This window comes from Canis lupus, chromosome 34, assembly GCF_048164855.1.
Source record: "Canis lupus baileyi chromosome 34, mCanLup2.hap1, whole genome shotgun sequence".
Taxonomy (NCBI): domain Eukaryota; kingdom Metazoa; phylum Chordata; class Mammalia; order Carnivora; family Canidae; genus Canis; species Canis lupus.
In genome coordinates, this window is record NC_132871.1 from 21,098,252 (window position 1) to 21,124,037 (window position 25,786).

The 25,786-nt window shown below is 37.9% G+C and overlaps 1 protein-coding gene across 6 annotated transcripts in view; it reads left to right on the plus strand.

The window, feature by feature from the left end:
* The window catches only part of GRB14 (growth factor receptor bound protein 14), a 164,099-nt gene that overhangs the window by 113,399 nt on the left and 24,914 nt on the right, over window positions 1-25,786 (plus strand). For all 6 annotated transcript variants that reach the window (XM_072810969.1, XM_072810970.1, XM_072810968.1 and 3 more), the window contains 2 exons: window positions 8,587-8,743; window positions 24,901-25,022. In XM_072810969.1, coding sequence (XP_072667070.1) covers window positions 8,587-8,743; window positions 24,901-25,022 — 279 coding nt within the window. The remainder of the gene's footprint in view (window positions 1-8,586; window positions 8,744-24,900; window positions 25,023-25,786) is intronic.

The window sequence follows — 25,786 nt, forward strand, 5'->3', positions numbered from 1 at the left end:
GATTTTCAAACCCTATGAAGTTTCAAAACTACTGTTTTAAAATCCCTAATGTTGTCTTCTACAGGGCTATACATGATAGGTTCATTCATCACTAAAAGAATAGTTTTGGTTATCAGCTGTGTTCCAGGCACCGTACTAACTGTTGGGACACAATGGGAAGCAAACATTGATATCATTCCTGCTGTCATGCAGCATTTTCAGCAGTGGAGGCTGATGGATAGTAATTACATGGTTTTGGACACACCTACATGGAACAAAGGGCCTGGACCTAAACTGGAAGGGCCATTGAAACTTCCCCGCAGAAATAATAGTTCGTCTCAGGGATGAAAAGTAGAAGGTGGGGAGACAGTGTAAAAAGCAGTTCTAGTAGTGTATGCAAAGGCCCTGTGTCAGGAAGGAGCATGGCTGTTTCAAGAAACTGAGAAAAAATAATATGTTTGGTGTTAGAGAATAAGGAAAGGATTATAAGGCATCAATTTGAAAGGAGCTATGTAGACCTGTTTGTACCAGTCAATTTCTGTAGTTCTGATATTGGTGACAGTATCTGTTTTGAGTTAATATCTTATAACTAATTGAATATGTATTCTTCATGCTTAAATAAAATGTATTCTTGAAATCTTTTTTAATGGAGAGAATTTAAGATATCCTACAACGTGATTTCTCTAAACTATGTACTATTTTGCTCTTAATAAATATTTGACAGCTAGAAAAATAACACAAGGTGGCAATAAAGGAGTAGTAGCTTTTCATGAGCTATTAGGGCCTTTTGGAACAGGTTTTGTTTTTAAAATATACCATTTTTTTAGAGATTTGGAATAAGTAATAATGAATATATTATTTTCCATTTCCTTCAAGGGAACACACTGAGTTGCTTAATTCAAAATATTCAAGAATGTCTTCTTTTATCTTAGGACACTGCATTCCTTATTTAGAAGAATGTAAAAATCCAGGGCTGCTCTGACCTTGATATAAAAATATTTCTCATGATTTAGGTACATTCCCTATCTGTTAAAAATAATAGAGGGAAAAAAACCTGAAGCATTGAAAGATAGCTTTATAATCTTTTTTTAATTTTTTTTATTTATTTATGATAGTCACACACAGAGAGAGAGAGAGAGGCAGAGACACAGGCAGAGGGAGAAGCAGGCTCCATGCAGGGAGCCCGATGCGGGACTCCATCCCAGGTCTCCAGGATCACACCCTGGGCTGAAGGTGGCGCTAAACCGTTGAGCCACCCGGGCTGCCCACTTGGATAACATTTAAAGAGCTTTTAAAGAGCTGTAGAAATAAGCTTTACTTCACACCTCTGTGGGCCTTATTTATTGCTTCCTATTAACCGTATGTAAACAACATATATAATTAATAGATACAATAAAAGAATTAATGTTTCATTTTAGAAGTTAGATACTTTTCATTATAGTAAGGTCTTGGTAGTTAAACATGCTGTTTAAATTATTTTGAATTAAATAGTAATTCATAAGAATCAATGTTTAAATATTAAATGTAATATTTGAATGTCGTTAATTTAAAAATTAAATTTAAATTTTCCCAAAGTAGAAGCTTTTTTTTTTTTTAATTTTTATTTATTTATGATAGTCACACAGAGAGAGAGAGTGAGAGGCAGAGACACAGGCAGAGGGAGGAGCAGGCTCCATGCACCGGGAGCCCCACGTGGGATTCGATCCCGGGTCTCCAGGATCACGCCCTGGGCCAAAGGCAGGCACCAAACCGCTGCGCCACCCAGGGATCCCCCAAAGTAGAAGCTTTGACATAGGAAATAACTATGTCCCAGTGATCTTTTTTCTCCTCTTTTGCTCTTTCTTTCTTTTTCTCCTTTTCCTCTTCCTTCTTTTAGTTTTTCTCACTTCATTTTGTGGATTCTTGGTCATATATTTATGCTTAAACCATGCTCATTTTTTTACCTGCTGAATGATTATTCCTCCTTCCTCCTTCTTTCTTTATTTTCTTTTTCCTTCTTTCTTTAAAAAAAAAATGATAAGTGGGGGAAAGCTACCCTGCTGTAGTTAATTACTTATCAAGGGGTTACTGCCCCCTTTACTCTGTGACATTGCCACATGACCGATGACAACCCTGAGTTCATTTCACATATTCCAGGATGGATCCAGGTTGGGAAGGAACTAGCTATACCATGCCATCACATTCCTGGGGTCTGCAGGGAGGAAGAGAAAGGCTGGCCATTTGGTCATTGCCCATGCTTTCCTAAGTTTTTGAATAATCTGTTCTGAGAATCAGAACAGTGATTGTAGCAGATGGTGATGGTAGCAGATGAATACTATGCGTGCTTTGGGGGCAAGATGATATGTATTGAAGTGACTTTCAAATTTGATCTCGGGGATCCCTGGGTGGCTCAGCGGTTTGGCACCTGCCTTTGGCTCAGGGCGCGATCCTGGAGTCCCGGGATCGAGTCCCACATCGGGCTCCCGGCATGGGGCCTGCTTCTCCATCTGCCTTTGTCTCTGCCTCTCTCTCTCTCTGTGTCTATCAAGGATAAATAAATAAAATCTTAAAAAAAATTTTGATCTCTTTGTTTTTCAGAAATGGCCGTTGTCTTATATTTTAAACATATTATCTTTTGGTCTCAAGGCTTTAGGGGCCCCAAACTTTCTTCTAAAAAGTTAACCATTTCTTTCCACTTCTGTATATTTGAGTGTTGTTGTGTCTACTGCTTTGAAAATGGGTTTTTAATCTCTTGCTGCCACTTTTGTGGAGGGCAGTCTAGAGGACTTGAAGTATAAAGTGTATAAACTGCCTTGATAAGGATGTCAGCCAAAACAGAGATCTGCTCTGCTCACATTCCAGCATATCCCCTGCAGGGTTTACTGTGTCTGTGCAGAACGTTTTCACTGCTAGATGCCATATACTCCCAGAGCAGTTTTTGAAGCTGTAAACCACTCCAAAGGCCAAGGTTGCCCTGACTGTCAGGATTACAGTGACACGGAAGGGTTGCCTAAACACAGCCTGTGTGTACATGGTTGGCTGTCCTTGGGCGCTCTGTTTATGCTGCAGGGATGTTATAGACAGACCTTATCGTGCATGTCTTTCTTGCTGGTCAAGTATCTATTCATTGATGAAACAAAGAAAGCTCCTATTCTTTAGTGTCAGGCAGGATTTCCTCCTGCTGGCATATCATTTCAGATGATCAGTTGGTATGCATAACATTTTCCTCCCCCTATTTTTTTCCTGTTATAAAGGAAAGCTGGGAATTTGGACCGCCGAACTGGAAATTATAATATCCCTTTATTAAGTAGCGTAATTATATGATCTTAAAATCTCTTCTTTACCATTCAGTATGTAGAAGAAACAGGATACCACTATTTTGCTCTAATGAGTCTTAAGAACAGCCCTGCTATTGTTTTTTTACTTGATCACAAACATTTTTAATCTAGTTTTATTTTTTTTTTAAGATTTATTTATTTATTTATTCATGAGAGACACAGAGAGGGAGGCAGAGACATAGGCAGAGGGAGAAGCAGGCTCCATGCAGGGAGCTTGATGCGGGACTCCAGGATCAGGATCTGAGTCAAAGGCAGACGCTCAACCGCTGAGCTACCCAGGTGTCCCTTTAACCTAGTTTTAATCCATCCTAGTCATGGAGGTTTTCAGATGACTTGACTTCCTCTCTTAAATAGGACGGTTTTGTGGAGTAATACTTTTGGCAAGGGACATATTCAACTCTACTAGAGAGTTTAGGCTTAGATTATCTTTCCTTTTTTCATAGATTTCAAGGAGAAATAAATAGTAATAAAATGAGACTCTGAGAAGGCACCCTTTTGTAGAATAAGGAACTTTTCACATTTATTGAGTAGATTTCAGAGCTGACAGGGATTTTCTGCTGCTTTCATATCAATTAAAATACAATTTTAATGGATCCCTGGGTGGCTCAGTAATTTAGACCTGCCTTCGGCCCAGAGAATGATCCTGGAATCCTGGGATCAAGTCCCACATCAGGCTCCTTGCCCTGCATCGAGCCTGCTTCTCCCTCTGCCTATGTCTCTGCGTCTCTCTCTCATGAATAAATAAAATATTTAAAAAATATATAATTTTATCATTCTTAGATAAATGTGTATTTGGGGATAAATGTCAAAATTAAATAAAAGTTTAAAAATACGAGTTTGAAACTGAGCTCAAAAGAAAATATTAAGCTTTACTTCCAGCAGGTGTTACTCATTTTAAAATGAGTACATGTACCTATTCCAAACATTGAATTGGCCTAATCCTTCTAAATATATGTGTTTTGATTCTTGACAACCTGTGTCTTTCAAATTTGCAGTGACATAGTCTGAAAAAAATAACTGGCATTTCCTAATTGGGTAGATACCTTTTTCATTTTCCCTAGATTTACCTCTTGTTCAATTCTTGCCCACTTCTTGAATTTGGCTTAGGCTTCAGACGGTCTCCAGTTTTGTTTTGCTTTTTTTTCTTTTAAATTTCTCAGTTCCTCTGATATAAAAGATAGAGCATGAAAAGTAAGAGGCATACTTCTGTTAGCCCAGGTGATGGGAGTTCAGTGGAAAGAAACATGGGTAGCCAGGAATTACTGGGAACCTTCTCAGTGGCCACCATGACATTCTCCCCCACTCCACCCCCATCTCCAGGCATGGGATTTTCCAGGTGGCTTCTGAGGGAATTGAGACAGTGGCTCATGATTGTGCCACGTGAAGGAGCAGCCACAGGGTCAGATCCTTTCTTCCCCTCAGGAGTAGTCGTCTTCAAATGGCTTTTGTCAGGAGCATGTACCAGCACCTGATCCAGTTGGTGGTAGCCACAGCACATAGAGATACAGTGGACAGCATCCCTTAGAACCCGACCAATTATCTAGCCTGGATACAGATCCTCAAGACACATGCTAAAGAGCATTAACTTCCTGCATGCCATCATGGAAAACACTGAGATTCCAAACGGACCTTGGGATCTTAGTGAACCACATGTATTAATGAATGAGAAAATGAATCAACTGAAGTGAAAGCTCAAACAATTGCACCTGATTTTGACTGTGTATTTTCATATACCACTTTATATAGCAACCTCAGTGATTTCACAACTCAGAACTGCCCACAAACAGCGATACTAAGTCAATTCTTACCTAGAACTATTTATAAGAAAACTTGTTTCTTTCTTGATTATTGAAAAGAATTTTAATTTACCAAGCTTATTCACACACTTTGTGACAAAATATTTTTAAAGTTTATAAATATGTATTGAGTCCCTCCTATGTCAAAAACACTTTGATTGGCACTACAGGGGTACAAAGTTCATTTGTTCCAAAGATCTTTATTAAACCATACACTGCCTTGGGCTAGGTACCTTAAGTATGATGTCAAATGATAAATAGATCCTTGAAGGGATTTATTAGTACAGTTGAGGAAAAAGACATGCAAATAGAAAATTACAAAATAAGAGCATGTAAAAAGGGCACTATAAATTACAAAGCCTTGGGCAGTCAGGGAGGACTTTCTGAAGGCAGTGCCATGGAAGCTGGGGCCAAATGATAAGGTAGGAATTTGCCAAATAAAGCATGTTATTGGTGGTTGAAGCATTGATTCCAAGTAGAGGATAACTCACATGCAACTAAGAACAGGTTGCAAGTACCTGTCACATTTGGCTAGGATCACAGAATGATCTGTTGTGTAGGTTGGTTTCCTGGAGGGTGTGCATGTCGTGTGCATGCTAAAGTTTGGGCTTTATTGCATGGGTTCCCTGATTCTCTTTTTACTCCTCTTGATCTTTGAGACTTTCTTGCCTCTAAGTCACCATTACATATTGGTATTTCTCAGGGTTTGGTCCTAGATTGTCTTTTCTTTTGTTCTTCCTTTTCTCCCTCGCCAGATGTATCCATGTCTATGTGTTTGTTTACTACTTAAAAGCTCGATGGTTCTGATGTCAGTTCTGAACTTAGGACCATGCATCCCTGTTACCACCATCCTGCCCATCACTTTGGTTTCCTTAGGAACAGGCTGCCTGTTGACTGCCCCTGTCATCCCTCACTCCTCTTAGTCCTTAGAACCTGCCAGATTCCTTCTGGCAGGTTATGTCTCTCCTAACCCCATTTTATGGTTAGTAATATACAGCATTTTTATGCCCTAGTTTGTAATTATTTTTTTAATACTGCTTTCCCTACTAGACTCTAAGCTCTCTGAAGGAAACAACAGTCACTGTCTGTGACAGCCTTGTACTAAAACACTTAGTGAAGGATGTGCACCTTATAAGGGATCTTAGTAAACATGATGAGCTGCTTGAGTTAGGACGATGAGGAGACGCTGAAGAATTTCATTAGCAGAATGACCTGATTGGATTGACAATTAGCAAGTTTATTCTGCTAGCAGTATGGAGACTGAACTGGAGGGAGTCCACGGCTAGAGCAAGGTAGATAAGTAGGTGGGTGTTACCACTAGACACTTAGAGCCTCACAGCACATATGTGATAAAAACACAGAGAAATCCAATTCAGCTGATCCAGGAGCTCGGAGATACTCTCAGGACTCTATCTCTTAGCGTGGCTCATTCCATGGGGTCCTCATTTTCCCAGTCTTTACTTTTGTTGATGCTATCTGCTTCATCCTATGTCTGCCTACTGGAAAAGAGAGTCCACTCTATAGTTAGGTGAATAGATTCTCAGATTGGCTCTGACTGGCTCTGGTTAGGTCTTATGACCTTCTCTGAAATAATTACTGTTGGCAAAGGGATTCTGGGTGCTGGTTGATCAGTCTGGATAATATCTATCAGGATCTGAGGCAGTGGCCCACTGGTAAGCTGGCCCTAAAAATATGTTTTGTTTTGTTTTGTTTTTAAAGAAGACCTTATTTGTAGCAATTGCCAATTTCTTTAGTATACATGCTCACACCATGGCTGATTTCAAGGTGGATGCCTGGCTTGCAGTTCCTGAACATTTAACAACTGGCTCTTTTTTAAGTAAATAGCCCCCCTCTCCATGGCTGAGCTGATGGTAGAGTTTCCAGAACTACAAAGACTGATGGTGGGGGAGGGAGTGTGCTCTCGAAGGCAATGAGAATTTTGTTAGAAGAAGACAGATAGGTGCCTGGTAGCCAGTCCAACAAGGAAGTTTGCACTGTACCATGCAAAGTATGCTTTGGTGTCATGATCTTATTTTACCTAAGAATTTTTTAAAGTTCTTGTATCATTTCCTTGAATAACATTTTTAAGCTCTATATAATATTCCATTCTAGGAAAGTACTGTCAGTTATCATTCTTTCATTGTTGAATATTTAGATTGATAGAATTATATGTAATGCTTTGCTGGATATGTCTATGCCCGAAGCCATTTTCCACATTTAACAGAGTTGCTGAGATAGTTTAACTGTGTGAAATTACTGAATCAAAGGAATGGACCATTAAATGCTTTTGAATACTTTGCAACAGGTGTACAAAATAATTTTACCAATTCATATCACTCCTGTCACTGTAAGAGAGGAAGTGTTTCATCACACTGTTATTAAGTGTAATTTTAAAAATTGGTAGGACAGAATTGGTACATCATTTTAATTTGCACTTGTTTGAATTACTAAAAATGTCCATATTTTTGTAACAAGTGTTTTCTTATAGTGAATTTTCTTACCATTTCTCACTTGTGTTATGTGCGTATGTTGATCTTACTATACTATTATCATAGGTATTTATCTTCTTATAATTAATTTACTATATAACATACCATAATTAATAGCAGAAATTCTAGCACATAGCACTACTTGGTAAATGTTGAGGGGACTATCGTATATGAAATTCTCTCTAATTCTGTGTAATTTAGGGTGACATTAGCTCCTGTAATAGATAAATACAAATTCATAGTAAGTGAATACAATAAAAGTTTATTTCTTGCTTATGTCAAAGTTACATATGGGTATTCTTAATTGGCTCATGTGGTCATGAAGGGGCAAAAGCTCCTTCTGTCCCATGACTTTTCTTCCCTCTTGGTCCTTGTCATTACCATTCAGTGGGAGGGTGGTATAATTGGTATATGGGGGGACAATAAATGGGAGGTTTTTATGGACTAGGCCTGAAAGTGCAACATTGAATGTACTTATACTCCATTGACTAACACTCAATCCCACGGTCACAACCAATTGCAAGGGAAAAAAGAAAAGGATTTGGTATACATCTAGCCAGTCTACCAAAATCTTCATAACCTGAAATAGAGAAATCTTTTCATAAAGGCTGATTCTACTTATTGCTTTTACTACCTATATGTATCTGGAAATAAATCACCCATGCTACTTGGATAATTTACAGGATATAAATATGGAATAGAAATAATATTAAGAGATATGAGGCTTTTTAGTAGACCAGAGTGGTAGAGAAATGACATTAAATGGTCATTCAGTGTCCTCTTGTAGACACTGGAGAGAGTGGAAGTTGTCAGACCAAGTGGTTTTGACAGATTATAAACAAGTCTTGGATAGGCAACATTCATTCAGTGTTATAGGAAATTAAATGTACAAGAATCCATATAAGGACTTTGTAATCAGCACAACCAGTAAGTTTTTTTATGACTTATTAGAATGATATTTTTAATAGGATATGTTAGCTCATTTTCTTGTTTCTACCTACACAGGTAATTAAAGTATACAGTGAAGATGAAACCAGCAGGGCTTTAGAGGTACCCAGTGACATAACTGCCCGAGATGTTTGCCAGCTGTTGATCCTGAAGAATCATTACATTGATGACCACAGCTGGACCCTTTTTGAGCATCTGCCTCACATAGGACTAGGTAAGGATGCAGAACCATAGTCCACATCATTGCATTTCTGTTCATTTCAATCATATGGCAAAGATTTTCTTCAGACAGAAAGAAAAGAGAATTATGAATAGTCCTTTTCTTTATTTTTGGTGTTGGTGGTTGGGAGACAAAGAATGTTTCACAAAGTGAAAGTAAGGGTAGAAATATTATACATTTCCTACACTTCTTTTTTTTAAATATTTTATTTATTTATTCATGAGAGGCAGAGAGAGAGAGAGAGAGGCAGAGACACAGGCAGAAGGAGGAGCAGGCTCCATGCTGGGAACCCCACGTGAGACTTAATCCTGAAACTCCAGGATCACACCCTGGGCTGAAGGTGGTGCTAAACGGCTGAGCCACCTGGGCTGCCCCATTTCCTACACTTCTTTGTTTAAATAGCGATAGATGGGAATTTGGGAGCCAAAACATAAGGTACAAATTGATAGATAAATTTCTTTCTTGTTTTCAAGATTTTATTTGTTTATTCAAGAGAGACACAGAGAGAGGCAGAGACACAGACGGAGAGAGAAGCAGGCTCCCTGCGGGGAGCTGATGTGGGACTCAATCCCATGACCCTGGGATCATGACCTGAGCCACAGGCAGTTGCTTAACTACTGAGCCACCCAGGTGCCCGATAGATGAATTTCATAATAATCTTTGGTAGCACAATGAACAGTTTTTGAGAAGTTAATAAAATAAACTGTTATTTGAACTGTTTTTTGAATTGTCACACAGACATGGGAAGTATCAAAAGTGGTAGTTCTGGCACCTTAACTTTTTCTTGAAGAATTAAGTAACTTCTTTACCTTTTAAAGTCACAAACATAAAGAACAACTGTTAAAAAAATATATTTTTAATTTGAAGTGCATCTCTGTATTGTAAAATGTAGAGGGTTTTTCCCCCTAATTTTTAAGAATAAGTTATAGAAGATTTTCATTCTTCTGCTAGAGGGAGACAAAATTTGGCAACAGTACTATTTTACCTTTTCTTATTTTTACAGATATTAGTGTTAAAAAAACATTTTCCCATAATAAGTAGTGAAAAAGAAGTAAGTTTGCTATGATAATGTCATTTGATTCTTTGAATTCTGTATGAGTTTCCTGTGGCTGCTGTAACAAATGACCGTAAACCTGGTGGCTTATAACAACCAAAAGTTATTTTCTCACGGTTCTAGAGGCCAGAAGTCTGAAATCAGTATCACTGACTTGAAATCAAGGTATTGTCAGGGACACACTTCCTCTGGAGGTTCTAGGAGAGAATCTGTTCCTTGCCTTTTCCAGCTTCTGGTGGCTGCTGGCATTCCTTGGCTCTGGCTGCATCACTTCAATCTCTGTCTCTGTGGTCACAATGGAGCTTCCTCTTCTGTCGAGTCATTCTCTGCCTCTCTCTTACAAAAATGGTACTGTTTAGAGTTTACCCAGATAATCATCCAGGATAATCTCTTCATTTCAAGATCCTTTAATCATATCTGCAAAATCCTTCCCCCCCAACCCGCCTCCATATCAGATAACATTGACAGAAAACCTGAATTCTGAAGGTATGTCATACTTCAGCCAGTGTGACGTGCTGTCTCGCCTTCTTAGAGCAGAAAAAGTTCAACATATATTTTCTGCATTGTTGTTTGTAACTAATTTAACTTCTATTCATGACTGTGAATCTCCTAAAAGTATAGTTTTAACTCTCAATAGATACTCGCCATATTCTAAACTACTTTTATATGTGTTTGTGAGAATACAGCTTTTTTTTTTTTTTTAAGATTTTATTTATTTATTCATGAGAGAGAGAGCGCGAGAGAGAGGCAGAGACACAGGCAGAGGGAAAAGCAGGCTCCATGCAGCCGGATGTGGGACTTGATCCCGGGTCTCCAGGATCAGGCCCTGGACTGAAGGCAGCACTAAACCACTGAGCCACCCAGGCTGCCCAAGAATACAGCTCTTAATTAGCTTAGTATGTAATTATAGTATTTTATACTCTTAATTTTTTCTTTTGAAGCAACTTTAAAAACTTTTTTTTTTTTTTGGTTATAGTCACTATAATTTATCCCTAAAAAATAGCTTGATGGGGGATCCCTGGGTGGCGCAGCGGTTTGGCGCCTGCCTTTGGCCTAGGGCGCGATCCTGGAGACCCAGGATCGAATCCCACATCGGGCTCCCGGTGCATGGAGCCTGCTTCTCCCTCTGCCTGTGTCTCTGCCTCTCTCTCTCTCTCTCTCTGTGACTATCATAAATAAAAAATTTAAAAAAAAATAGCTTGATGTTTAATGATAAAAATCTACTCTTTAAATCAAGCACCAGTTTTCACTGAAACCACACAGCAAATTATATTAAGGAATAAAATGCACAGGTCTTTTAATGTAGAGGCTTAAAATGGAACATTGAGAATTAATTTGAGTTACGTACTAAATTTAAACTTTTAGGCATCAAATAGAAATGTATTTATCCATTACTCTATTTTCTGGAAATGCTGAAATAAAATCAAAGATGTGAGAATAGTGTCTTATGGCTTCATCAACCATGCATTAGACCAAAGATTATGAGAAAGAAATTGTTTCACAGCTTTCTTGTGTTCTTTTTCTTTCCTTTTGTTTTCACTCAGATTATATCTTTAAAAAAAAAGATTTGATTTATATATTTGACAGAGAACTTGAGCCTGTGCACACACAAGGCAGGGGAAGAACAGAAGCAGCCTCTGCACTAAGCATGGGGCACAAGGTGGGCTCAGTCCCAGTGCTGCTCAACTGACTGAGCCACCCAGGCACCCCACTCAGGTTGTATCTTTAAACAGAAAAATGCCAATATAATGCTGCCCCAATACTAACGCGTATTAGATTTACCAGCTTCTTTTTCTTTCTTTTATTGGTTTATTTATTAGCTGCTTTAGTTCTGTAAGGATGCACTGAAACATTAGATGATAGCTAATGAAAATCTCTATTTTCTTTTTTTTCTTTCTTTCTTTATTTTTTCTCCATTTTAACATAATCTGTGTTTCCTTTTGTGGACTACCTTGTTTTTGTGTATGTGTGTGGACCTAAAAATTCATCTTATTTTTTTTTTCTTTTCACTTTACAGATTTCACAAAAACTAGGAACTCTCCCTGCCTTTTCCTGTTGACTTACTCAAACAGCTTAAATATCTATTTATTGACTATTTTATGCCAAGCCTATTTTGTGTGTAGATCTTGGGGAGTAGATTATGAACATAACAGACAAAAGATACTGCCCTTACGAGTTTGCATTCTCATGGGAAGAGAAAGTAAGAGACATATGGCTAAAATTTGTAATCCCTTAGGTGATGATAAGTATAGGTTTCTCCTGCTATCCGAAAGTAGAGCACTCCTGTGAATACTTTTGTAAGCTGAAATGGTATAGAGCAAAGAAGTATTTACTGTTAATTTATATGGGAAAACATTTGAGCATTCCCAGGTCCCAGAAATAACCTCTCTTAGCATTTTCTGATATCTTAGGACACATCTTGCCAACAGATGCACAAAATAAAACAAGATAAAGCACAGATGCTCCCAGACAAAGTTCAAAGCTATGAGAGCTTGCTTGATGCTGAGATGCTGAGTGTAGTTCCCTGGAAGGAGCTTGGCAGGACCGCTCTCCCTGCTGCTCCGTGGAGCCTGCTGCCTTTATAAGGGCTCGTTGCAAAGCACATGCTGAATGGTATTTTCACTTTTCACCTTTTTTGTAAAAGCAAAAATCCTCCTTAGATTTCTGTTGGTTGGCATAAACAGATACTAATGTAGGTCTTTTTTTTGTAAAAGCAAAGGGGTAAAATGTGAACTTTTAAAAACCTCGAGTTGCCTGTGCTGGGGAAAAGAGGAAAAGGCAAGGAAGAAGGAAAGAGCATCTTGGCGGGGGAGGGGGAGTAGGCTCCACAGTTTAGATAGAGGGATCAGTGAAGGTGTCCCTGAAGTATGATGTTGAGGAGAATATTTGTGGCAGTGTCCTTGTGTTCAGGCAGCGGCCAGAGGCCAGTGCTTTTGGAGCAGGGGTGCAGAGTGATGGAGTGGATTTCGGTAGGGTTGCTGCAGAGCCAGCTCATCTAGGGTCTTATATTCCATGGAGGGCCTTGGCTTTTACACCGAGTGAGAAAAAAAAGTGACTGGAGGTCTTTGAGTCAGAGAGCAATATGATCCTGATTTAGTTTTGAAAGTACAGTTGACCCTTGAATAACATGGGTTTGAACTCTGTGGATCCACTTATATGTGTTTTTTTTCCCCCAGTAAATCCTGTTCAGTACTGTAAATTTATTTTCTCTTTCTTATGATTTTCTTGATAACATTTCTTTTCTCTAGCTTACTTTTGTGTGAGAACGCAGTATATAGTACATGTAATGTCAGAATATGTATTAATCGACTGCTTATGTCATCAGTAAGCCTTCCAGATTTTTGACTGCAAGGGGAGGTCTGTACCCCTATCCTCCACATTGTTCAAGGGTCAACTGTATACTACCAAGAAGGCCAGAATTCAACCTTTTAGAGGCTAAGCAACTTTGTTTTGCTTCTACATCAAACTACCTGTGGCTTCCTGGATCAATAAATCCTGGCCCATCTGTTATTTCTGTCATTTCTCCTTGTACCATCTTCACAGTATAGTCTACACTGGTATGAGATGTGATATTTTTGAGACTCTGAAGCCTTAGAGGTGAGAATATGGTGACTTGTGGGATAGGTGAGAGAGAGTTAAGGGTTTTCTGTACTTGAGGTCACTTTAATGACCAAGAGGAGCTTAGGAAAGGGTCAGAGACATTTTATATTGTTAATAAATACGCTACTATTGTTGCTTTTGATCTGTTAAAATACATCACAAATTCTAAAGTCAGATGGAAGAGCACTTAACGTTCAAAATATGATAGATTTATGGAATTGAAAGTCTGTTTTCAGAGAGACATTTTCTGTGGCAAAGGAAACTTCAGTTTTAGTAGTAGTTTATTTTATTTATTTTATTTTATTTATTTTATTTTGTAGTAGTTTTAATATGAATGCATATGTGTGATAGCTGCTATTAATGTGCATCTTATACATGCAAGGCACAGAATGAGAGGTTTTAACGTTTAATGTTCTCATTACTTAGCCTCATTGCAACCCTGCAAGATGTGTTTTCTCATCTCCCTTTGACATATAGGAATACAGAGACTCAGTGATGAAATTCCTTGCCTGGAATCAAACATGGCTCACATGTGGGTCCTTTCAGATTCTAAAGTCTATGCATTTTCCACTGAAGTGAGTTTGTTTCTCTTCACGTTCCTGGGATTCCATGGTTGGTTTGTCTCTTTCTCACTCTCCATCTTTGTCTTTCATGCGTGGTTTGAGTAAAAGTTAAAATTTTGAACGCTCAAGAAAATTTTCAGATAAATTTTTCTTAACAAGGTAGTATTGAAATTACTGTGGTCCACCTCATCTAACCCAGTTCACTTTATAGCAGAGCAAGCTATTTCTCTTGACTGAGCAAGAGGATCGTGTTGGAAATTACTTATCCTTGAATTGGTATATAACATAAACGGTAATATGACATTTGGAACTCTGAATACAATATCAATATTTCATCTCCTCTGGCAGTAATTATTAACGTATGCTCCTGGGATTTTTAATAGGCAGAGTAAATCATGGAAGGCAGCTAAATATCCTAATTTTGTTACAAATCTCTGATTTGCCTGATTTGTGATCATGTTATGATGAGGTTCTAGTTGCACACAGTTTCATAGACACTGAATTTAAAATATCAGTACATCAACAAATATTTGCCCTGCTCACATACGTAACATTTTGTAACTGGTATGTTTTAGTTCATGGCCACTGGATGTCACTGTCGATCCCCAGATGGAGCCCTCTGCTTTTAGCATCAGAGGATTGAGGGGGGGGAATTGGGTAGGGACAAAAACTTCAGTTTTAAGTCCTCTGGAACTTAATGGGATCCATGTTTGTCTTGCTCCCATTTTGATTCCTAATTGAAGCCATGGTATGAAGCAGTGGCAATTAACACAGTACCTCAAGCACATACCTATAGACTCCTCGGGAAGAAGAATTAATTGTATTTTAGTGTCATTGCTAGGGACAGCTGAGAGTTCCATTGTGAATATCATTGTGGAGTGGCTTTAATAAGCAAAATGAATGACTGGAGGCTTTTAATGAAACCATTTTTATGTGTGCAGCTATACCCACGTGATCTCTTTTAAGACAGAAACAGTGCACAGCAACGACGAGTTAACGCCTCACAGCTGCCTGCTTTGAAGCTGCTCCTTCACTTTTTTTCTCTTTTACAAAAGAGTCACAAGTGTTTTTCCTGTTGTCTGGAGCTGATACGCAGTTGTACTTTCAGTGCTCTTTGTAACCTACCAGCCATCAGAGTTGTGACCACCTTTATCACCAGCACAAATAATTGTGACGCCTTTAGGGTATGTGGCATCAGGCTTCCTTCTCTCCTTAGACTGACCTGAGCTTTGAGGAGGCACCATGTCCTGGTGGCACATGAAGGCTAGAGGCAGAGAATATGAACCCGAGAAGAGTGCTTATAGCTAAATCTGCCTCCTGGTCCAGCTGATCTTTCCTCCTCAGTGTTCATGTAGCCTGAGTTCGGGTCTTACCATCTCTCTCCTCAGGTATTATATTAGCCTTGTTTTTGGTCCCCTTGCCTCTGCTCATACCAGCGTTATCCATGTGAACGCAGACCTGATTCTTCATGCGTTAGGGTCCAAGGTCCTTTGTGGGGCTTGTAGCACCTGTGACCTAACTATCCCTCCTATCTCCAGCCTTCTGTCTCCCCTCCTCCTCCATTTTAAGTTTATACATTAAAGAAATGCCTATACTTGCCCACATGCACTACAGTTTCTACTCCTTCATTTTCTTGCTCCCGCCATTAGGGCCCTCAGCGAGTCCTTTCTCACCCATCCTTACCTGGCTATACCTCTTCCAAAGCTTACTTGGAATTTTGGTCAAAAATGGTAGCAAAGGGGCAGCCTGGTGCCTCAGCCGTTTAGCGCCACCTTCGGCCCAGGGCCTGATCCTGGAGACCCCGGGATCAAGTCCCACGTTGGGCTCCCTGCATGGAGCCTGCTTCTCCCTCTGCCTCTCTCTCTCTGTGTTTCTCATGAATAAATAAATAAAATCCTTAAAAATAAAAAAATTAAAAAAAATGGTAGCAAAGGATAACTGCTAGCCATTTCCCGAAAATATCATAAAAATAAAGTAAGGTCAAAACCCTCAGCTGTCCAAGCTGACAGCCAGCGAACCTAGTGCCACAGTCTTAGAGGAGAAGAAAAAAGCAGTTGGTGGCACCCTAACGTTCAACCTTATGAAGTAGATTTGCCCCTTCTATCAGAGAGTAGGTAGGGAGACAGAGCTGTCTGTTCTGTGTTCCAAGCAGCTGTTCCTTGAGACAATTAGGATGCTTGCTGGAACTACCATTTCTCATACATCCTTTAGGAAATTGCAAATCCTGAACATAACAGAAGCACTGGGAGTAACTGATGAATTGTGTCCTGAGGTAGAGACATTTCCACAAGTACATGCTAGACTGGGGTGTGGAAAACAACCAAATTTTGCCAAGAAATAAATATAAGGTTGTTCAGGCAGTATTAATTAGAAAAATAAAACCTAATGATATAATAATAGAGGGATGTAATAAATTACATTACATCCATAGGATATAAATCATGTAGCTTTTGATTATGTTTTTGGAGTTTTTTCTTTGAAGTCTGATGTGGACAGGTATAAGATTTTAAAGATGATTGATTGACTGGATGAGTACATATAAACATATGTATGGTGTTTCCTAAATTTTGTGAAAAATATATACACATACATTCATATGGACCCAGAGGAAAAACAAGAAGGGAATATACTGAAATGTTCAGTGCTAATTCCTGATTGAGAGGTTAAAGATGGATGGTGATTGTCTGCTGACCATTGTTTTCAAATTTTCAATAATGGAAATGTATTATTTTAGAAATCAGAAAAAACCCACAATTTTAAAAACTTAAGAGGTTTATAAAGATTTAGACATTTTCCTGAAGCTCCAAGTTGCCCAAGTACCTATCTTCTGACCTGCTGTTAACATTTTCTGCAACTATCATAACAGTGGTCATATTATTAAAAGTCGACAGTAATTCCACAAGGGCTGGAACTCTGTGTATTTCTTTGTAACCAAGCATCTAGGACATATAAGTGGTTATTGAACTAAACTGTACTAAACTGTAAGGTACTTATATAAAGCAGTTCAAAGGATGGATTACAACATACATAGAAAGAAGAGACTTGCAAAAGAAACCAAAGAAGTCACATGCCATGCCCAGGTGGAAATTTGCTCTGTCTTTAAAGGATGCATTTGGTAACTTAGAATTTATGGAGGCTATTTCTAAACTCTCTGGGTATTTACCGGTCAGCTTGAGGTGATGTGTATGCAGATACTTGGTGGAAAAGTAAGGATTTCTATGAATACAAGTTGTGATCAGTGAGTCAGAGATAATATGAAGAATATTTCAGTTTGTTGAAGAATGATCCACAAGGCCTTTATTATACCCATCAAGCTTAAGTGTCAAGATTTTTCTATTAATTGCGCTTGGGGAGCTGAATATGATGGTAGCAATTTTTCCAGAGGAGTTCCTTGGTATTAAATAGTTTTCTTAGATTAAGAAAGCTTTCAGCATTGAGCCCTATTGTATTCTTTGCTTCTCCAGTTTTTGTTTTGCTTGGTCAGAGGCTGTTCATTTTTATCTGAAAATAAGATTGACAAAATGTATGTAGTTTCTGCCTAGCCCAGAGAAGTACAAGGACCATTTGTCTCCTGGAGTTTCCTGTAACAAAGGTATACAAAGAATTGTTTTCTGGGCGAATTAGAGGTAAAAGCCACTTTTGTTTCTTCTCTTATCAAGTGATGAGAAGAGTAGGGACTCAGGTTTCTATTTGAGCCTCACGCTGTACTTTCAGTAGATTCAGCGAAGAAATCCAGGCAGAAGGTCACAGGTGAACACTTTCCATTCTGGGAGGATTGAGGGTTTTTAAAAGACTTTGAAGTGAAATCAACAGTTTCAGAAGAAACTTCTTTTACTCTTTTTCTTCTTCTTCTTCTTTTTTTTTTTTTAAAGAAAAAGTTTCTGAAAATCAAATAGAAAACAATTATATGTTGCTATTATTTGGCAATATTTTGTTGCATTGCCATGACACTTCACACTGGTCTGTCGGAAACAAAGATAAAATTTAAAGTGATTTGAAGCTTTTGTTTTAGTTTTAAGAAAGCATTTCTTTGCTCTTTAGTAGGCTTTTTTTCTCTTTTTTTGGATGCTGTTTTGAAGTGATTTAAGAGGGCTTCTCTCCTATTTTTCTACCTACATAGAAGTGCTATTCAGTCATTGTCATTCACTTTCTAATGCCTGAAAAATACTGCAGAACGTTTCAAAGTGGATTTGTAACTATAAAGTTTTATTTATTTATTTTTATAAAGTTTTAATAGTATATCTTAATATAGCATTTTAGATGGATTTATGAAGTTTTAAAAATAAGGTCTTTAAAAGAATCATGATGAATTTATGAGACAGTTACCTAGGGTCATTTATCACATGGTAATCCACAAAGTATCTGAATTCAGTTTGAGTGACAGTTCCTAGTATCAGTGTTTTTGAGTATTGCAGCACAGAGTCCGTAGTTACAGAATTAATCTGTTTCTTTTTGATATTTGAAATATATAAGTTACTTAGTAGAATCATTCAGTTGTTTAAAATCCAATTGGTTTTAGAATGACTTTAAAGAGGAGGAGTCAATAGAAAGTTAATTAGGTGCCATCAGCAACTTTTCACCTCCTCTTTAGCATTCTTCTTTTCCTCTCAGTTATCCATCTAAGCATCTTGTATCTTCATGCTGACCTCCTCTCTACTAAGGTCTGTGTTTAGTTAGGTATCTGCCTTTAAAAAAAGAAACCAGGAAGTTTCTGCAAGATGTGATTAACTGATAATCAAACATCCCTTTTAGGGTTATTCAGATTATTGTAATATTAATCCTTTAACATAATGAGACTTAATTGGGGGATGGTGTATGATGGTGCATCCAAATTGGGATGGGAATGTATAAATTTAAAAAGATTATTAATATAATTTTCAGAAAAGCCAGATTCTATAATAAGACAATTTTAGTTCTGTTACCAGAGAAGGATATAAGGTGAGAACCCATAGCTGCATCTGATCCTCTGGACTTTGTTTATTTGCTTTTTTATATGTTATCTGAAGTTTCAATAGAATATCCAGAAATCATCTTTGAAGGAATCAAAAATATGTCTTCTGTTTTCTCATGTACTCTAGTCTAGCTTTATTTGAAGAAATTCTTCTTAAGATTACCAGAATATTTTACCGTTGCAGTCATGTGTTAGACATTTGGTATTATAGTTCTGTGAAATTTTCTGCGAATATTGTATGTTATTTTTCCTTTCTACCTTGGTAGGCTGGGCTTTTCTTGCATGTAAATTACTGCTTGGTTGGTGATCACAGATATTACCCAAAGTGCTTTTCGTTAGCATTTGTCATAACTGTTCAAATACAGTTTGGCTTTTCTACCCTTGTTGTTTTATTTCCAAATTTTGGGACGATCCAAATTCAAATGATTTTGTTACTTTCATGTGAGGTTAAGATTGATATAATTTAAAATAATGCCCATTATTTTCATTCCCCTTACACTCAAAATGTGGTTATTTTCACTTAATTACCAAATATTTATTGAACACATTTCAAAATAAAAGAATTTGAGGCAGTTGAAATATCAGAGCTGCAGGAACATGAGAGAGGATTTTAGTGGATCTGGACAAAATGAACAGGGCATAAGTAGGCTCAGTAGAGGCAGCAGGGGATGCTTCTCCAGTGGGAGCTGTAGGAGGAGGCAGAGGCAGTGCTTACAGAGGAAGAGCATCAACTTCGGATCAGGCATGTGGCTGCTCTTCAAATCCTGAGATGTTCACTATTCTGAACTTCAGGTTCCTTTTCTGAAAGATGGAAATATAATTTGTTCAATTAGACGGTGATATTACTTTATCACAGGCCTGGTGGCTTCAAACAACAGAAATGCAATTTGTAACAGTTCTGGAGGTGAGAAGTCCACAACTAACGTCACTGGGCTGAACTCAAGATGATGGCAGACTCTTTCTGGGTCATTAAAGGGAATCCTTCCCTTCCTTCGTCCAGCTTCTGGTGGTTGCCATCATTCCTTGGCTTGTGTCCCTGTCATTTGAATCTGCCTCTGTGGTCACATTGCCCTTTCCTCTTCTGTCTGGGTCATATCTCTTTCTGTCTTATAAAGGTCTCCTTGTAATTGGATTTCAAGACGACTTGGATAATTCAGGATAATCTTGGTCTCTTTAAGTTAATGACATCTGCAAAGACTTTGCCATATAAGGCAACATTTATAGGCTCCAGATATTGTTGGGGCCACTGTTCAGCCTACTGAAAATATTATAAATGAGTTACATACAGATTTAAAATACTCTCAATTGAAGATTCAGACCTACTCTCATTTCTGCAACATGCTGGTGAGGCATTAAGTCCCAGGACAGGTGTTTGTTTAACTCTTGTCCAGCTTTTCATATTCTGGAAACTCTAGTTCCTCTCTAGTTTTTTGACTCTACCATAAAGCCACTTAAGTTCATGGTCTTCTCTTAGCTCTTGGATGTGCCTGATGGGTCGAGGGGGTGGTACTGTTGCCATGTTCTTTCTCTGTAGTGAGATGTTATGAACTCATCTGTCTGTGTTGTCCTCAGCTATGGCTTTTCCACCATGCTAGGTATAGGGTATCTGTTGGAAGCTAGATGTCTCCTAAGGCTGCCCGCTGGTTTGGGCCACATGCCACCATTAAATATATCTGCTGTTTTATCACCATCAACTCATCACTATGGAAGCGTTCTCGTTCTGGAAGGACACAGGATACAGGGTCACTTGGGACCTACACTGTCCACTTTTATCTAGCTCAGTCTATCCTTTCCTCCACCAACCTTTTAACTGCTTCTCAGAAGACAGAAGGTGGGTTCCTGTATGAGGCAATCAAGAATTATCTAGGCATGATTCTCTCCAAGCACTTATATTTGTCAAAGATTGATAAGGTCTATTGTGAACTCAAAAGTAAAGAGAATGCACTTCTGTAACTTTTTCCCTCTGCTCTGCACAGTGTATCTTGAGGGCAGAACATAGGATTCTTTAGTGATAGAGGTGATCGGTACCAAGAAACATAGGTTGATAAAACAAACAAGCAAATATCTTGCTCACTACCTTGAAATTTTCTTCCTCTGCAGTTGCAAAAAAATATAGATATCATGCTTAACATTTAGTATGTTTAATGTGAACCTATGTTTCGTAAGCCTGAAATACCAGCTGGTTTGTGTAAGTAGACAAAACTAAGACTAGAGAGGTTGTTAGGGATACGATTCCCCACTGGATATCTCAGTGCCACTGACTCTCCCCAACCTACTTCTCTTACAGTTTTTCCGACTCGTTAATAGCAACACAATCCTTCCAACCATTTGGGTGGAGAACTTGGTGTTTTCCCTAACCACCAAATCATGTCCGATTTGTCAGCAACTCCTTTTGGCTTTACCGTCAGCATATATCCAGAGTCTGCCTGTTTCGTACATTTCCACTGCTATTGCTCTAATCCAAGCCATATCATCTGTCCTCTCATTAATTGCAGTATTCTACACCAAATGGTCTTGCGTCTACCCTTAAGCCTTTTAAAATCAGCTCTCCTCCATAGCCAGTGCAATCCAATGAAAATATAAGTTCATGTTATTTCTCTGTTCAAAATGCCTTCTCATCTGACTCCAAGGCAAAGTCAGAACTATGAACTGTAAGGCTTTATCCAGTCTTCCCAGCTCATCACCATTGCTTCTCTAACCTCTTCTCCTCATACTTGGCCCTTTGGTCACTCAGCTTCGGCCACATTAACCTCCTTGCAGTATTTCAAACATAGAGCCTTGCTCTTGCCTCAGAAGCTTTGTTTTGGTTCTTCCTGTGGGTGTCTGTTTCACTCATGCCCCCTTCTCCTTTGGGTCTTTGTTCAAACATTACCTTCTCAATGAGACCTATTCTGGCAAGCTTTTGAAAATGAATTCTTTTCTCCTAAGGCCTCCTCTCTCCTAAAGCCCTGCTCTATTTTTCTTTGTAGTGTTTATCACTGTCTTTTAAGATTTACATTTCATTTATAGTCTGTCTTCCCATTAGAATGAAAGCTTCAGGAGGCAGTGGTTTTTAACTGTATGCATTACTAAATTCTAAACCCCAAGATGAACGATGCGTGGTAGGCCTTCAATAAATATTTGTCAAATAGATAAATGAATGGTATAGCTGCCAGACTACATGGATGTATCCCACAGCAAGTAGGAAGTGGACAAACTTTTTGAACAAGGGTCACATTGACACACATGTTTTATGAGGTTTGCTATGGTATCAGTGTCCAGGTTGGATTGGAAGAGTGAGAAACCAGAAGTTTGGGGATTAGTTAGGAAAGGTGAAAGTCTGGGATGCCTGGGTGGCTCAGTGGTTGAGCGTCTGCCTTCAGCTCAGGGTGTGATCCTGTGGTCCCAGAATCCAGTCCTGTATCGGGCTCCCTGCATGGAGCCTGCTTCTCCTTCTGCCTCTGTCTCTGCCTCTCTCTCTGTCTCTCTCTCTCTGTGTGCATAAATAAATAAAATATATTTTTTAAAGGAAAGGTGAAGGTCTAAATTGGGATCGTGACAGTGGGAATGAGTGAGGGGTTGTTGAGAGACATTTGAAGGAAAAATCCCTGGTATCTGGGAATAGCAGAAGTGGAAGGGTATAGGAGTGGGTATAAAAATGCAACGGACAAAGGAGAATTTAGGAAAAAGAGAAAAAGGAAGATGACTTTTCAAGTTTATTTTTTATTTTGATAAAATGTACATCACATAACATTTACCATTTTAAGGGTATAGTTCGTTGGCATTATGTACATTCATATTGTACAACCATCACCACTACCCATCTGCAGAACATTTTTATCTTCTCATAATGAAACTCTGAACCCATTAAACAATAACTCCTTGCTCCCCAGTTCCTGCAACCACCATTTTATTTTTTTGTGTCTACGAATTTCTTCCAGGTATCACACATACATGGAATCATACAATATCTGTACTTAGGTCTTCTTATATATATAGTATCTTTGAGGTCCATCCATGTTGTAGCATGTGTCAGAATTTCATTCCTTTTTAAGGCTGTTCTTTGAATTCCATTGTATGTACTACATGTTGTTTGTCCGTTCATCTGTTGGTGGACATGAGGGTGTTTCTACCCATTAAATGATGCTACTATGAACAGTGGTGTACAAACATCTGTTCTAGTCACTGCTTCATTTCTTTTTGTGATATGCTAAGAATTGGCATTGCTGGCATCGATGTTTTAGGGGAACCACCGTACTGACTTTAGATTTAGACAAAGTCTTGAGGTGGTGGAAAGTCTAACAGTTGAGACTAGAGCATGAATAAAAGCACCTGTAGCCTTTGATTTCATCTCAAGGACCTTGATAGATGGGATGGCTGAAGGTAGGGTGAATTAGTTGAAGAAAGGGAAAGAAAAGATTTGAGTCCAGAATTGCATCTTAGAAGAGAAGAGGAGCTATAGGAGCTCGTCAGTGAGACTGAAAAAGAGCAATTGGAGTTAGGAACAGAACCCAGAGTGTTCATGCACACTTAGCTCAAACTCATCCATATTCATGGAGAATTCTTACAAGAACTTCTTTCAGATGAATAAGCTTCTATTTAAGTATGACATTACTTTCAAGGGTTTGGGTGTTGTAGGCAACAGATCACTACTGAGTGTTGAATGTTTGAGACACAGATACTTTTCAAAAAGATCCTAGAAGCACCAAAAAAAGGCAGAGCATTCCTATCTATATCCCTTTGTTGGCTGCTCTTCACTTCCTGTTTTGCATTAGTAATTTCACAGTAAATTTTCTTTAACCTTTTACTGAAATATGATATACCATAAGAAAAGTGAACAAGCCATATGTGGACAACCTCAGTGAACTCTCAGATGTTGCAGAAACTTGGATATCCAACACCCAGAACAAACAGTATCCACACCCAGTAGTTCCCTCGTGCCTGTACTCCCTCATCCACTATCCCCATTATCCTGATTTCTAGCACCACAGATTGATTTTACCTGTGTTGAACTTTAAGTACTTAAAAGTACTTAAAGTATTTAAGTACTTTATTTAAGTGTCACTTTATTTAAGTACTCTCTGTATCTGGCTCCTTTCATTTAATATCATGTTTGTAAAATTCACCCATACAGTTTTGTGTTGTTGTAGTATGTGTTTTCCATTATTTCCACTATTTATTTATTCTCATGGTGATAGGCATTTGGGTAGTTTCCAGTGCGGGGCTATTATGAATAGCACTGCTATGGACATCAAGTTTCTTATTAAAATAGGAGTCGTGCATGTAACGTTTCCCTCTGTAAAGTTGATTTTGCTTATTTCATTTAAGTATCTTTCCTCCTAAGTGCCTTCCCACCCTACCCAAAGTATATTTGCTTGAACATTAGTTCTGAAAGCATAAAGTACCGCAAGAAATTAGATTTCTTAAAAATTGTATGTTCTTGCATTAAAAATTTTCCTTTTAAAGCATTTATTTTAACTTTTCTCAACGATCCAGACTATGTATCTTAAATGCATTTTGAACCTGTCAAAATTTTTCATCTCTTAATGGGGTGAATTGTTCAACCTTGAGGCAAATATTTTAATTTTGGCATCACGACGAATGGGAGAAAAAAGAATAGCTCCTGCATTCTTAATGCAGATTTATTATCAAACGTAATTATCATTTACATAGCAATAAAAGGAATTGAAAATTAGCAAAAAGTGCATTGTGATATTTTGTCATTTTTCTCCTCAGGTTACAATCTGCTTTGGTATAAAAAATCAACATTACTAATTCAAAATTGCTCAAAATACTATCAATCTAGCTAGTCTAGAATTGAGTTAAAATTTGCTATATTTAATAAAGATACTTACATAATATGGTTTATATATTTGTATAGATAAATGTGTTCATATTTCTTTCTTTCTACCTATTTGTCTTTCTATTCATTCATCTGTCTATACATCCATTCATCCATCTATCCATCCATCTATTAACACACTCACGTAAACATTCCTTACAGAAAGAACAATGGAAGATCATGAGCTGGTGATTGAAGTGCTATCTAACTGGGGAATGGAAGAAGAAAATAAACTATACTTTAGAAAAAATTATGCCAAATATGAATTCTTTAAAAACCCAATGGTAAGTGAAATCCCCATTAATAGTTATGGGAAATAAATGAATTTGTTAAATGTTATGTTATTTGATATTATGTGAAGAAAAGAGTGACTATAAATCAAATACAATTCCCTATTTGGTAAATTGTAGATAAAAATTATGTTCCATGAACATCACAGTCAAGTTTCTTCTTACTCTAACAGTGATTAGTCAGCATTATCACAGAAGTTCAGGTGAACCCTTTTGGGGAGCTATTTCTTCATTTTCTTGCTTTTTAAGAAAACTATTATACATTTAATTTTGGTTGAATAAATTATTAAATATCCTTAAGCAGCTCCAAAATATTATAGTGTAACACTTTTCACAAAATTTAGGAAATTTAAATAAGAACATTTCTAAAGTGAAAACAGATTGCTGATTGTTGAGAGTGCTATAGTTTGGCCAAAAATTTAATATTGACATGAATCTTGCTGTTCCAAAATATATTTTTTCAGTGCAGTAATTACTGAGCTAAGTAGAAATGAGATAAAGACCAGAGCATTATCTAATAAATACTACTTTCATTATAATTCTCTTTAAAAGAAAATAAATGTGTGTCACATTCTAGTGAAGACTGGGGATCTGGAGAAGTCAGAATAGCCTCTGGGCTCATTATTTTAAATTGTTTTTGTCTCTGCAGCTGTAGCATATTTTTACATGAAGTTTTGGATAATTGGATTGAAAGGATCTTTTATGAAAAATATATGATACACACTATAATAGAATATTTTCAAACCCTGAAAGACCTC